The 15,266-nt window shown below is 43.6% G+C and overlaps 1 protein-coding gene across 2 annotated transcripts in view; it reads right to left on the reverse strand.

Annotated features, from left to right (window-relative positions):
- mpp2b (MAGUK p55 scaffold protein 2b) overlaps positions 1–15,266 on the reverse strand; it is a 51,922-nt gene that overhangs the window by 25,549 nt on the left and 11,107 nt on the right. The window contains exon 2 of one of the 2 annotated variants that reach the window (XM_069664216.1): positions 12,660–12,739. In XM_069664216.1, the coding sequence (XP_069520317.1) occupies positions 12,660–12,690 (31 nt within the window). In that variant the 5' untranslated portion in view covers positions 12,691–12,739. Of the gene's footprint in view, positions 1–9,437; positions 9,529–12,659; positions 12,740–15,266 lie in introns of those variants that run through there. The other variant, XM_069664215.1, reaches the window with a different exon arrangement.

Here is a 15,266-nt window from a genome sequence, read left to right on the forward strand (position 1 = left end):
GAATGGGAAAGTGTGTCCAAACTTTTGACTGGTAGTGTACATAGATGCTGAAATGATAGACTCGACCGGTTGCTGTAGCAACCAAGTGACCGTCACAAGTAACTCTTACCAATAAACAGCGCGTGTGGAAGGAAAGCACTATAATGTTTATATTTCTCCACCAATTTCGATGATTCGTTTGGTTGCCATCTACGTGGAGCACTGTTAGAAAGAGCAGGGATTTCCATAAACGCCAGCTGTCGGCCTGACAAACTAAAAAACAGTAATCTATTTTTGCTTTACCCGGTCTTTAAGGATACCAAACCTTCAGGTAAATGCTACTTTATCAGCATTGTGTCATTTAGCTTATACAAATGAACAATAATTAAACACTATTTTGGCCTCCCGCATCACCTCTCACCAAAGGGCAACAGCTTCTTCTCCGTGGTGAACAAGGACATGTAATCACATAGAGCTCAAATTAAAAGGTGCTTTTGTCATATGAGGGCGACTTCCCCTCCAAGGAGAGTCACAATTAAACTCAATGTCACAGAGGCAGACAAGCAATCTGGGCTGCTATTGTCTGTGGTCAGATCGCAGCAGGGGGGACGTGAACCTCTTAGCCGGCTGGTCGTTGTGTTGCTACGAAGGGGCGATTAGGGACACAGAGACGGGAGCCGAGGGAGGGTGGAGCACGGAGGAAGAGATGAGGGAGTACGCTCACTGGGTCTGTAACACAGGGGAGGACATGTGCAGCCGAGTCTTTCTACATCCTGTTTTGCCTACAAAAACAGTCGAGTCAATTTCTCGAGATGAACAAATGATTTATATTACAGTAAACGCTTTACCCTGAAGAATCATAGTAAGTGAAGGAAATACATATCAACAGGTACCAGACAGTCGCAGTATTTGTTGTTTGTTTTCGGGAAATAGCCCGGCTGCTGCTAACTGTGTCTGTCTGCCATTAAGTGCTAAGTCTTTCACAGAAAGCGGCAGCCCACTGTGACTAAAAATGACACATTGAATGCAGCGAAACTGAACCAAAACAGTGAAGTTGTGTGCCAGGCGGCTAAAAATAAGCTGAATCTCACTGTAAAGCTGGAAGAGGAGAGAGGAGCAGCAGATTCAGGTGATCATTCTCTGCAGGTTCATCACTACGAGCTCCGTCTCTCACACTGTCACTTTGTTTGCAGCTCGTCTTTCGTGCGCTTGTTAAGACTAAAATCTAATATTCAATTCGGCTTATAATAAAATCTTCTGCTTCTTCTTATCCCCCTTTGGCACATCGAGCTCAGCTTGTCCCGTGCTTTAATAAAGATCTGACACATTAGACAATAACATGCAGACACAGTGTGGACACTTTGATTAATGCTATTTTTACATCTAACACCTTGTTTGTGGATGTGTACTGTTACTGTGAGAATGCATTTCTTTATGACGAGAGTTATCTCTCATTAGCCAGTAAGTGTGTTTGTGTACACATACGTCTACCAATCCTGAAAGCCTGATTTACTGAAAGAGCAGAAAAATACTCACACATCTTTAATGAAAGAGACGAGATGTAAATATGCAAAAGAACAAGACAGCGAAGACATTTAATCAGTTAAATCAGACAAAGAAGCCCATCTCTTATTTTCTGTATTTTGACTCCACAAAGCACGGTTAACTTAGGCCATGTCTACACGTACGGGTATTATTGAAAGCAAGTTTTTGCCTCTTTTGTTCGCAGAATTGAACCTGTGTTACGACACTGCCCGATTTGTTCCACGCATGCGTGTCTGTATTGATCACCACGTGAATTTAGTAAAACATCTTTTCACAATAAATGTTAATAAAACAAGCAGTTATCTAACCTTTCTGTGCTTTTATGTTGGCTAATAACGGCCACGTACTGTTACTTGTATTGCAGTGTAGTGTATTTGTCTAATATTGTGTTGTTAATAAAGTTATTAAAAAAAAAGACTTGCTGCCGTCAAATGTTCACGTCTGGTATAAATCAGGCAGGCATAAGTATGCACATGCGCAGAACAGATCAGGCAGCCGGGGCGGATCGGGTACTGACAACCCCATCTACACGTCTCCGCTGAAACGGAGTTTCTAAAAGTATTCACCATGGCCGGAGTTTTTCAAAAGATCCGTTTTGACCTAAAACGGCATTTGTGCGGACGAAAGGCCAAAACTCTGAGAAAAAGCTGCATTTTGAGAAATACTTTATTTTTGAGAAATATTTTAAGGTCAACTTGCTTTATTAAAAGGGATAGTTCAGGGGCCGTGCTGACTGTTATCTACACTTACCATTGATAAGTACCTCATACAACCCCACTTCAAAAAACCTGAACCACTCCTTCAAGCAAATAACTACGATCGCTCTAAAAGGTCGAATGGCGCTGGTTATCAACATGGTTAGTGAACCCAGGTTTAATCAAATCTAACCACGGACTGCGTTACAGCATATAGGCAACTACAACAAGTCTACTGACAGCAGAGAGGAATGTCTTACAAAGAGCAAACTATAATATTAGACATATACGATGAAGTTAAATAACCTAGACTAACTAACACAGCTGCAAATGCAAGAAGGACGGACGGTTATAAAAACGGTTATAAAAGTCTTATAATAAAATAAAACTTAACTATTCTGTCCCTCCAGGATTTCATAGACATTCTGGTGATTGTTGCAGACAAACATGCTGGAAGTTGCAATAAAAGTTAAAATGTTTCATGGCATTTTTTCCTGTTTAACACATCCACTGTGAGCGACTGGGACAAACACACCAATAAAGCCATCTATGTACTGAGTGAGCTGTTTGTTTTAAAACATCACTGCTGGTCGATTTGAGTTTCAGGACTTTAAATTAAATGTGTTAAAACTGAACGACACTGAAGTCAAGGAGAATCTACACATTATTTATTTCATTTATGCTGTTTTTCTTGTTATTTTGGCTGCTGCAGCACTATTAAACAAACAGGGGGATTACTATCTCACTGTACAATGACTATATCGACTACATTTATATTTTGAATACCACAGAAGTGAGTTTGGTGATGTAAATGACAGGGTAACATGATTGGTCAAATTTAAACAAAAGTTGCAGCAATTTGCCACAATTGCACGGTCAAGAATAAGTTGCGGCAATTGGTTGAATTAGCGTGAATTTGTGGGAACGCAACTTTGCTACTTCCATTACTACATCTTGTTGTTTAGATGTACTCTTATCACATGCTTGACAGCCATATTGTTTCAGCCACCGCCAAACAGGTCCAAACACACTTGGGATTAAAAATGAATGTTTCAAACAAAGCAGTATGTCGGCTTACTTTCATATAAGTACAAGTACAAGGCTTTAGAGTTCAGTTAGAGGTGTTGTCAGATGATATTGGGAAGAAGCACAACAGTTTTGCATGCCTTTAAACACTCCTTTGTCCCCTTCATATTCTGTGCACTGAGCTTGTGATCAAGAGAACTGATTGGTCAGTAGGGAGTGCTTTTATACAGGCCAAGCTCTTATATGAACCTGCGTCAGAGCAGATACACAGAGTTATCTATACAGAGAGCTATCTTCTCGACAAACCACAAGCAGTGATACAATCAGAACCTAATCTGTGTTTTTATGTTTCTACTACAAACATATTTCAGTCTGGAAAAATGGACTTTAAATTCCCTGCATAGCCAGAAAAACACTGCAGGTGACATTGAGAGTCAGCTGCAACAAAGACCTGCAGGTGATTAATCAGAGTGCGTTCAATGTTTAAGGTCAATGTTAAGCTTTGCAGAGTGCACGGTGACTCTGCAGCTCTAACACCTGCTTTGACCGGTGAAAACAGATTTCCGAGCAGCGCTCTCATCAAACACTCATTGGTATTCTCACTGTTCGGTGGACACGCTGCTGGAAGTTACCGCAGCCTTGTTCCTCTGTCACTCTATTAAAATGACAGGAAGGAGCAAGTTGTGGATGTCACGAAACTATTTCAGAGAGCCAAAGTCACCTCTGTGTGATAAAATACGCTCAGGCCTCGACAGACTTTATTAAATACTTTAAGGTTGCTGTTAGATTTGATTCGGCTCCCCGCTCTCCAGCAAAATATAATTACTATCAATCCCTCAGGTAGAGGAAGACGAACGTCTGAGACAGAGCTGCAGAATTATATTGGATTGAAGTAAAGTCCCTTGTGTATGCTAGACCTGAAAAATCATTTAGAACTGAAGTCTATGATTAAGTTTTCTTTATGGTGTGTAGTTGATTCTTTCCATCTTGGCGTCATCGCAGAGTGTAATCAGTGATACGACAAACAGAAAACTATAACAGAAATACTGAAGCCTGTGTGTGTGTGTGTGTGTGTGTGTGTGTGTGTGTGTGTGCAGAAACGTCACTGAAATAACAAGCAGCTCATCCTGACGAGTTAAGTGAACGCTGTGTGAAGCCTGTGTGGGCACATCCACTCTGCAATGCACTTGTGTGGTCAATCTGTGAGTGTGTGTGTGTGTGTGTGTGTGTGTGTGTGTGTGTGTGTGTGTGTGTGTGTGTGCGTAACTTGAGCAGGCTTGCCTTCAATCAAATAGCCCACCTCATCTGGTTAGCATAATTACAGACAGCAGGAAATTGCATTGTTTGAATCATCTATAGGACAAATTAAAGTGCAGACGACACAGTTACTGAGGGGGGACTTTAATTAAATGTAAGGGTCCTGCACACCTCCACAGGTGTTTTCACTCGAGGCTCGTTAGTCTGCCGCTCAGTTTGAGGGGAATGACGTGAGGTCGGCAAACTTTTTGTCCTTAAAAGTACAATTAAACTATAGTTGTTTATCCCCCAATTCAGGGGATGTATCCTTCCATGGCTGAACGGACTGTACTTATAAAGCACTTTTCTCGTTTTCCGACCACTGAAAGCACTTTCACACTCACATTCACACACTGATGGCGAAGGCCTAAGTGCCAATCTCCAATCAGGATCTATAAACATTCATACCGATGGCCATGCTTTTGAGGGAGCAATTCGGGGTTCAGTGTCTTGCCCAAGGACACTTCCACATATGACTGTAGCAGTCAGGAATCGAACCACCAACCCTCTGATTGAGAGACGACCGACTCTGCCACTGAGCCACAGCCGCCCTTGGGTCACCGCAGTGCGTCAGAGCCTGTCCCATTTCGAAGGCTCCTTCAGATGCAGCCTTTTTCGAGAATTCCAGATTCAATTCAAACGAGACGGTGGACTCTTAAACGGCAGAGGAAAATACTTTAAAATGTAAACGTTTTTGGTCTCGACTCAATCAAATAGCTAGGAATACAAATCTTAAAAAAACCAAAAGGGGCCTTGAAACAAATTTTCTTTAAAATAAGTTAGTTATGATAGCTAGTTAGCTCACTAGCTACCTGTTGCTAGGTGGCAGGAGCTGCGTGTGACGACGCAAGGTTAAGGGCGGGAACAGCTGGTGACGCAAACAGGAAATCCTCTGTAGACGAGACCGTCTCATCTCAGTTCGGCGTTAGCGCTCTACACAGGCTCACCAGAATGACTCATCCTTTGTAGTCCGCGTCCTTCGAAGGATGTGTTTTTTTCTACATACATTTTTGGGCCTTTATGTCTTTATTGATAGTACAGTAATTACAACAGGAAGTACTTTGTGTACTTAACAGAGGAATAATTAGAATAATTTTCGTCCCAAAGGCCGGGTTCAGACTACAGGAGTTTCGGGCTGATTCGTACCTGATTCAGCCCTCCTGATAAATGGAGCAGGAATTTGGATTGGGACCTTTGCTGGTACCACAGTGACTCAGATTTTCTTGTAATAACAGGGCTTTACGGGTCCAGTCTTAAACCTCCTGAGCAGCTCACAGATTAAACATGTTTGATATGTAGGATTTAAAATCTCTGGTTTCAGTACTCTCAGAGCGTAACCACAACAGCTAATGAGAGAGAAGTCTTCAAGGAGACGATGCTGATACTGTTTCCAAGCAATGGTAAACACTCCCAGAGGCTAACATTAGCTAGCATGCTACTGTTGACAGAAAACAGGTGCAATCTCACCTCCAGTTCTCTCTGAAGAAGAGACAACCTGCGGTGACCGTGTCTTCCCAACCATGTTTTCATTCAGGCTTGTTACCCATCCTCCTGTCGTTGTCTCTCTTTTGAAAGCATCCCTGCAGCAGGTTGCAGTCCGTCTCTGTTTTGTTTACACCTCCTTCCCCATGAGATCAAGTTAGATCACATTAGATCAGGTAAAGTGGAACATTGCTCACTCTGCTACACAAGATATTGTATTTTGTAGAAAGTGATGCGCAATTATTTTCAGATTTTGGAGTGTGTGCATGTTTGAGATTAGTTATTCCTCATGTGCCTGATGAAACACGATTTTTAAATGGGTTAGGATTTTAAAACTCCTGTCGTCTGAGCCCGGCCTAATAGATTCAATAAAGCTGACAGGAGTGTGCGAGTGGGAGCCAATCAACTACAGCGTGTACACGCCTACACAGCCCTCAGAGACATCTGACCAACCACAATAATTTAAATCACCCCCATAGCAGATGTGGCTGCACTGGGGTTGACATGTCTTTATTGGGGTGTCTGATAATGTTCCTCTGAAAGGGGGGTTGTAAGTGGGGTTAAGGGCTGTGGTCATCTTCCTACAGTAACAACATTAACAGTAAATGTAGAAACAGCTACAATCATAAGAAATAGAAAAATAGTTTTCTGGCTGTCATGGCAACACAAAATTCACATTTAGGCTAGCTATAAGTTACTAGCGTATCTAATCCGACTGGACTCCACTGTAGTAAAGTAAATCTTTTACAGTAACCATGGCGACAGCTCTGAGACATTCTGCAGTTTGCTCCTGCGTCACTGTCCCTCGTTGAGCGATAGAGAACGGGTTTAACTTGGGTGTCTGATTTCTGCTAACATCACCCACGGCAGAAGAAGCTGGGCTGTTTGACTGATGCTGTCTATGGATTAAAGAGGAAGATAACTTAGAAGTGCTAATAACTGAAGCTAGCTAACAACACTGGCTGAATAACTACAAGCCTATTTATAAGAACCATGCGTCTTAAACTGCCTTTTTAGTTTGGCTAATCCCTTCTGCGGTATTGCCATCGAAGCTACCGGGACTCGGAGGCTGCAGTGAGGAGGTACTAGCAGTAACGCTAGCAAAGCCGTTAGCATTAGCCGCTTTGCTACAGCAGTCAAACGTGCTGCACTGCTTCAGATAGACTGTTAAACTTGCAAGTGTTTCGTGAGGTTGCTGGTGTTACTTCCTTAAGACGCAAGTGCCTTTTTACATAAATTGCAGGAAGATGCACCAGAGTTTTATTTGGTAAATTGAGTCCAAACCTCAAATGCTTTGATTTGTCCACCATAAAGACCTAGACTTTCTCCAGCATGAGACCACAACAATGCAACGTCACTGCCTGACACCGGCAGCATCGTCATCACTAGGGGACGGTTGCCAGGAACGTTAGGATGAAACGATTGAATGAAAACGACATTAAATAAGATGAAACGTTAAAGTTAAATACAGATGGAAGCACCGCTTGTCCATGAGCTTATCGGTACTTTCGGTACTGACCAATCATCAGTACCAACAAATACCGGTTCTGGATAACCATCCCTTGCTGGCACACCCTGATTCTGTAATGTTCTTAAAGTCTTACCATTCTTAATTGTCCACATTAATGGGCCTTTTTTTAAGGTTTTCAATAATACAAGACACAGAAGGACCATGTTGGTAATTTTCCTGGATATTTTGAGCAAAAGCAAAACATAGGTCACGGTTATTAGTTTTCCTTGTAAATTGGCAGCATAGCCCACAAAACTGTAAGAAAATTAGTTAGTATTGATTGTGATTTTGTAAGAACTGTACCAAAACAAAATCAATGACATCCAGCTTTACTTTGCCAAAGTGTTACAGCTGCAACAAAGTCCGAGATGGTGTCATTAAAGGCAACATTTCCATAGAAACCACTGTAACCGTGACCTCTTCCCCTTTGGTCGCCAATCATTGAGACTTTAAAGCTGCCATTTAAACCGCCACATCAACATGATGATGCTCGGTCCAATCTGGCATGATATGGGCGCGTGCTGGATCGCCTTATTAGCAGGCTGAAGGTCACCACTGGAGACTACACTTGTGATATTTGTTGACATTTTGCAAATGGACAGCATCTCCCATTGCACCTCACGTGGCCGCGAGAGAGAGAGCGGGCGAGGGAGAAATCCAAGTGAAGTTTTTGGAAACTAACAAGCCTTGCGGTTGTCGTCTCGGGGGCCCAAACATTTTGACTTCGACTGTACATTTATTTTCCCCTGCAGCCGTTAATGAAAGAGCAAACACGCATCGTCGGGGCGCGATAGGGATGAAATAATTGCCGGTGTCACCACATTATCCGAAACCCTCAGCCAGAACTGAATTAAATTGTCCCATTCTCTGGAAACCCGGCGATTATCTCTGACAGCCTAATCCTACCAACACGCTCCACTCAATGATCCATCATCTGTGTTTGAACACTGCTTCATTAGTCCAGCAGGCACACAGAACACTCCTCTGATAGGGAGGTAGTGTGGGGAGAGAGAGCGGGGAGGTGAGAGTGAGAGAGTTATTTGAAGGTTGGGAGTCTGACACTTCCAGGCGTGCTGTCTCTGATCTGAACACTGTTGCATATGAATGACCCCCTACCTACTCTTCATGAATGCACAATGCACAGGAGCTCTCCCTCTCTCTTTCTCTCTCTATGTCTGCCTCACACACACACACACACGCGCGCGCTGATAGACGGGGTGTGAGCGCTTTGACAGAAAATGTGATTCATCACGGCTGTCACCCGTGTCTTGTCGGGCTACGTTACACAGCAGCAGATATCTTGCAACATGCTGCGCCTGTGTGACATGCAGGCGACTCTCAATGATGTAATGATGCTTCTGACGCCGGCTTATTAAACAAGACAACATCAAATAGACGTACGCGAGTGTGGAGCAGCCGTACGTAAATAGACTCAAACTCATATGCGAGCACATGTGATATTAATGAAGTCAATGAATTATGGATGGGATGTATGGTGCGTCCCGGTCCACGCTACTCAAACAAGTAATATTAGCTCATCTTGTTGCTTATCTAAAAGTGTCTTCCTCTCACTTTAAGATGAAGCTACTTGATGTAAATAAAGTAGGATAAACGTGGCGTGTTTTCACGACACCTCGCCGTCTCCTCCTCACTTTGCAGTCTGCTGCTTCAGAGTCTCGCCGCCCGGGGTCCTAATCTGTCTCCGCTCATCTTCATCACACTCTGGAGGTTTGAACCGGCGCGTCAGGAGCAGGTGCAATGCGAATTCACAACGCCAAATAGCCCGAACACTGCATTTCAACAACAATTCCACCTTAACTTCTGATAAAAAAAGAGAGCTCATCTGATTGACTGACCGTGCTGCATCCCTCACACGCCCAGCAGGTAGGGACTTGTGCTCTTACCTTCTCCCCCCAGCTTGATTTCCAGGCCCTCCAGGGAGTTGGCCGAGTCGCCCTCCTCCAAGGAGAGTCTTCCAAACACCGTGCCAGCCATGGTGAATAACACCTCACTACAGTAACACACCCTTTACTGTATCAGAAGCCTGAGAGATCTCCCTCTCTTCTGCTCTCTCTCCCTCCTCTTGCTGCCAAAACAGCTCCTCGCTCTCTCCTCCCTCTTCACCTGCTCTTGACGTGAATGTGTATAAGCTCTGCCCGGCTGAGCGGCTCCTCCTCGCGCATGAATGAATGGAGACGAGAGAGAGGGTTGTGTGCTTGAGGAAAAAGAAAGAGGAGGGGGGAGGGGGGGTGGGGAGGGAGGGAAGTATGATGCACTCACTTGGAGGGAGGAGGAAAAGGAGGCAGGATGATTCTCCCTCCAGGCTTTCCCTGCGGGGGTTCACTGGGGGAAGGAGCAGCAGAAGGTTGGCTCGTAGGAAGGAGGATGGGTCGAGGAGGAGCTGACACATATATGAGCGGTGACCTTACATTAGTGACATCACAGACGTAGGTACGGACACACACCCTGCTATGGAAGTGGAGATTTGTGCTCCACCAGAAGCAGTAGAAACATTTCATGTTTAAAATCAAACATGACCCTTTTCTAACCCGACTCAAAGCCTGCGCAAAAATAACCTCCCTGAAAATGCTGCTTTATAAATTTTAAAGCAGGACATGAATGAGTTTGGAGAAACAATTTACTGTGTGTTACTAAAACTGCCAGTCATCCACACTCGTGCCCTCGGCTAGTGTACAAATCCAGCCTGACTGACAGCCCATTACCAAAGAGAAACTCCACACACATTTTAACTCTCCCAGGATCTGCTCTTCCTCTCTCTATCCTGCAGCTGACTGATGAAATCAAGACAAGACGATAAAATACCACCACCGGTCATCTATTAACAAATACAGCGAGGCTCTTAATTTCCCAGACATCTGGCCGTGGCTTCTCAATCTTTTATGCGTCTGGATTTAGAGCCTTCAGCAGCGAGGAGGAGGAGGAGGAAATGCACCGAAACATGGCTGCGAGCCAGTTTAGAGTTTAATGCTGGCACCTTTTTTTTGGCGCTTGAACGAGGAAATATAATTCAACGGCTGTCACACAGCTACATTTCCAACTTTGCTACGAGAGCCAAGTTATACATCTAAAGACTCAGTGTGAGACAAAGCCAGCAAAGAGACAGTCAGTGGACTTGGAGTCCAGAAATAATGTGGAAACTTGTGCACAGGGGTACTAAACATTTTTGGTTATTTTAGGGGGAAATAGTCGCATACTTTTCTTCTTCTGGGAGTATCGTTTTGGCCCGGGCTCAAGTTGCAGACGTGATGTTTGGAGCTGTTGCCATATTTTGAGTTATTGCACTGCAGTTCTCTTGTTTCATATTTGCAGCTTTGGAGAAGAACCAAACTTTCATATACTTCAAATATGCAATCAAATTTTTATCCATTTAATAGAAAACCATCTATATTTGGGCTTCCTCCCACAGTCCAAAGACATGCTCGTTAGGTTCATTAGTGACTTTAGGTTGGCCGTAGGTGTGAAAGCGTGCGCGTCTATCTCTATAGCTGCTTTCCCACTGGTCAAAAAACCCACTAACACCCGCTAACACCAGGCTTTTTTGCTTAGTGGGAAAGGCTACAATCAGCATTCGGGTAATTATCGCCTCGGCTCTGATCAGCAATGATGGGAACACAAAACCAGGGTCGACCCGGTAATCTCCGCCCTCTTTCCCGCGCGATGCTATGCTCCGTCTGTAACTTCTGCGCCTCCTCGTCATCTCAGCTACAACTTCCACCCATCTCCGTCTGAGCAGCGCTTGAACAGCTTTCAAAATTTGTTGGCGCTGAGTTTAAACAGACTGAATGAGTAAAAGATACAATGGAGACCTAACCACCGTAACATCTTCACTGTTTACTAACCCTGTCTCGGGCGCTTTTGTGATGTCAGACGGTGAGGAAGCAGAAAAGAGACTGACAGGAGTATACTTTACTGGCAATGGGAAAAGACACAAATAGCATTTATTAGCGGGTCTTCCCCAGGTCTGAAAAACCTGCATCAACACGTTAACTTTAGGTGGGAAAGGGGTATAAGTGTCAGCCCTGTTACTGACTAAGGACCAGTCCAGGGTGTACTCTGTGCAGGGTTGCCAAGAGGACTGAAATATAAACTTATAAATAAAACACACGGCCTGTGAAACTATCATTCAGGATTTCAGGGAAATCTACTCCAACTGGGCAAAGTCGTCGAGCGTGGCTGCAGAGCGCGGATTCTCGCTCCAGAACCGGATAAAAACAAGCAAGTTGGGTGGCTTCAACTTTGCAAAAGCAGTATTTAATAAGCTTTTTTTTTTATTGGCTTCTTCATGTAGCTTATTTTAAAGAGTTATTTTATTCACCGTAAATGTACAGAAGCCCTTAGCGGACAGGCATGCAAACGAGTAAAGAGTAAATGTAAGGATGCATCTTCGCTAAGGGCTCCCATATAAATGAATGCAAAGACCCACATTTAGGATGTGTAATGTAGTAAATCATGGACATCGTATGTCCAGTAATTTTCCAAATGGCCGGAATTCTGGAATATTAACGGCCGAATAGGCCATCAAACACAAAGTGTAGCGTAAACTGTGACCCCGCTTATCGCTCAATAACAGCTGGAATTGGCTTGAGCCACCTGTAACCCGGGACGGTGAGCCGTATAGATAATGGATGGACAATCAGTCTTCTTCAAATAAACTGGCATATATGTTAAAAAAGTTGAACTGTAGAACAAAAACGAGCTACAACTCATGCAAAATGCACAAAAGGTGACTGTAAATCACATCAGTCATAAGTCCATAACAAGACACTCAGTAATACCTCCATATAGAAACGTATGTGTGCGTGCATGTGTAAAACCGTCCACTAGTGCAGATCTGGCGTGCATGCGCGATGAGCAGAGCTCCGCGTATATCACAACAGCTAATCCTAGGAGGCATGACTGATCTGAGGCTGGAGTTTCAGCGCTCCATTAGCCAGCTCATTAAGTCACATTAGAACTCTGGAGATGAGATACATGGCCCGAGCGCTGGAATAACCACGGGCCGCTCACTATCTCCTCCCTCCTCTCTGTCTCCATATCTCTCTCGCTTACACACACACATACACACAAGGAAAAATGGCCGAGTCAAAGAGGGCCGAACCACTTACCCGAATCAGAGCTGGATGTTGCCACGGGCATTTTGAAATTCGGTTCCTCCCAGAATCCTCCAGAAAACTTGTTAGGTCAACTGCAATGAAAGAGAAACAAGAGACGCGCTGAAAACACTAATGAAGTATTGATTGTGAAAATGAAAGCAAGATATCTTCAGACCGCTGAGGCATGATTAAGGTTAACAAGAGAGTAGGAGCTCTTAAAGCAGCTCTATTAAAAGGCAATATTTCAGGAGAGTTCTGCATATTTCATGACTTGTTTTTGTATATTAGATTGCTCTGCTCTGTGTTGTCAGGTTGAGGCCTTTTAAGTTCAACACACAGGCATCAGTGGAAGTCTAAATCCGGCCGTACAAACAAACAAATCATTTTTCCTGTCAGTGGATTTACGTCCGAGCGCGACTAATTTGTCCAAACAGGCTCCCACACACAACCACTGCTTTCTAACTCTGCTATAAATAGAACAGCCTGTTGCTCCGGCAGCAGCCAAACAGCTTCAGCCGCCACATCCGAGGGGAAATACTATTAGCAACAGTTGGAAAGATTGAGCGAGCGGGGTGAGTGAGTGGGCAGGCCGGCTAACATTAGCTTAGAGAGGATCTCTGTAGCTTCTAATTGATCCGTTTAAAAACAGCAACAAGCATCACAGCCGGGAGCGTATCTGTCGTTCTGAGACTTAAACCTGGCCGCTCAGGTGATGTAGAGAGATACAAACAGTGAGCAGAGATCAGAGTAAAGATAAGCAGGGCTCAGTTGTTCAAAACATTTAATCTGGATCAGAATAATCAGATAATCCATCTCCCTTTTGTTCTGGATGGAAGTAAAACTGGATTAAATTAACCTGATCTAGATGCAGACTTGTCAGGATAACCTGCGCTCTAAATGGGGCTACGTACTACATGCTTTGTCCACAGGGGGCGCCAAAATCCACACAAAATAAAAGTTCCTCACAGCTGCTTTAAATACGTTATGGTAAATGTTAAATGGACTGTACATATATGACGCTTTCCTAGTCTTCTGACATACATTGAACCTTTCATTCACACATTCACACACAGATGGCAAAGGCTACTATGCAAAGCCAACATCCAATCAGGAGCTAACTACATTCATACACCGGCGGCATAGCATAGCAATTTTGGGTTCAGCGTCTTGCCCGAGGACACCTCGACATGTAGGCTGCAGCAGTCAGGGAACGAACCAAGTTGCTTCTGGGCCCAGTTGTTCAAAAGTAATTGGATTGGGATATGGCTATCAGATCGGATTAAATCCTCGAGTATGTGCTGTTCAAAACTCCTGAGTAGGATTGGTATAACTTTTATCGAAAAAAATCTGGATTATTCTGACCAAAGCAGAGGGTCGGATTCAGGCAATGAAGGAAATGTTATTCAGTTTTAAATTGGTGAAATTTTTATACTGTAAACATATTATTTACATTTTGCACTTGAATTGCTGTATCACTACAGTGACTAAGCAGACATTATGGTTGTAAAAAAAATAGGATATTAAACATGAAATATTTAATTTAAAGCAACTGTGAGGAACTTGAGGAACCCCTGTGGAGAGGATACAGCCTCTGAGGACAACTGTGAACGTGCCGGGTGGTAATCGATAAACGACTTCCTGTCAAGACTTCCTTTTCCGTGTGCTGCATCGTTACAGGAAGAGAAACTGTTTTCTTGTGATTTACTTGTTATTAACGGGTCTTATCTTTGCAGAAATTTCAACTTCATGATGCAGATTAGTAAGAAGTAAAAATGTAAGCTTTGTCAGGTCTGTCCTCAAGAGAACAAGAAAACTTTTAAAATGCTTGTTTGTTGAACGGAGGTTGAATTGATCTGATGCATTCGAGGAAGTCTGGAAATCTGAACGCTGAACGGCTTTCGTGACACAGCGTCAAGGGAATTCATCTCAAGTAAAATTTTAGATCTAGAACAGATTGTTAGCTGTTAGCATGCAGATGTCTGTTTATAGAGATTAATAAGATGCTAAATCGTCGTCAGATGACGCTGAGGGGAGCCGGGATGTCATTACGGCGGATTATGTTCTGCCTGCTTTTGCTCTCCACATGGACTGTTTTTCTTGCACATGCCGCAGCCTGCTGATATGTGATTGGTCAATATTACTCGGACTACAAGCGTAGTTTAAACGGAAACCAGAACACCTGCCATCCCGGATATCCACGTCCCTGCCTACAGGGACTCTCTGTAAATAGAGATTAGAGCGCTGGTAATCCACATTTGGTCATCTTGAAAGGTCTGCACCTGGATCAGGTTGATCCAATCCAGTTTTACTTTGAAAATCCAGGACAAAGGTCAGATGGTTTGGCTACTCTGCAAAGAATGGGATTTCCAAATGCTGATCTATTCTTTTTTTATTATTTTTTGGGGCATTTTTGCCTTTAATTATAGGACAGCTGAAGAGACAGGAAATAATGGGAGAAGAGAGTGAGAGATGCTCCTGGAGAGCTACCTTCCTGCATGTTTTCGGTTTCTCCGCACTCTAACACACCTGATTCGAATTATCTGCTCGTTATAAATCCCCTGAGACACCTCAGTTGGTTGATAACGAGCAAAACATTCGAATGATGTGTGTTAGAGTACG

Source organism: Semicossyphus pulcher, unplaced genomic scaffold (genome assembly GCF_022749685.1).
Source record: "Semicossyphus pulcher isolate SPU_LCO1_2020_fin unplaced genomic scaffold, fSemPul1.0.p SCAF_16, whole genome shotgun sequence".
Classification (NCBI taxonomy): domain Eukaryota; kingdom Metazoa; phylum Chordata; class Actinopteri; order Labriformes; family Labridae; genus Semicossyphus; species Semicossyphus pulcher.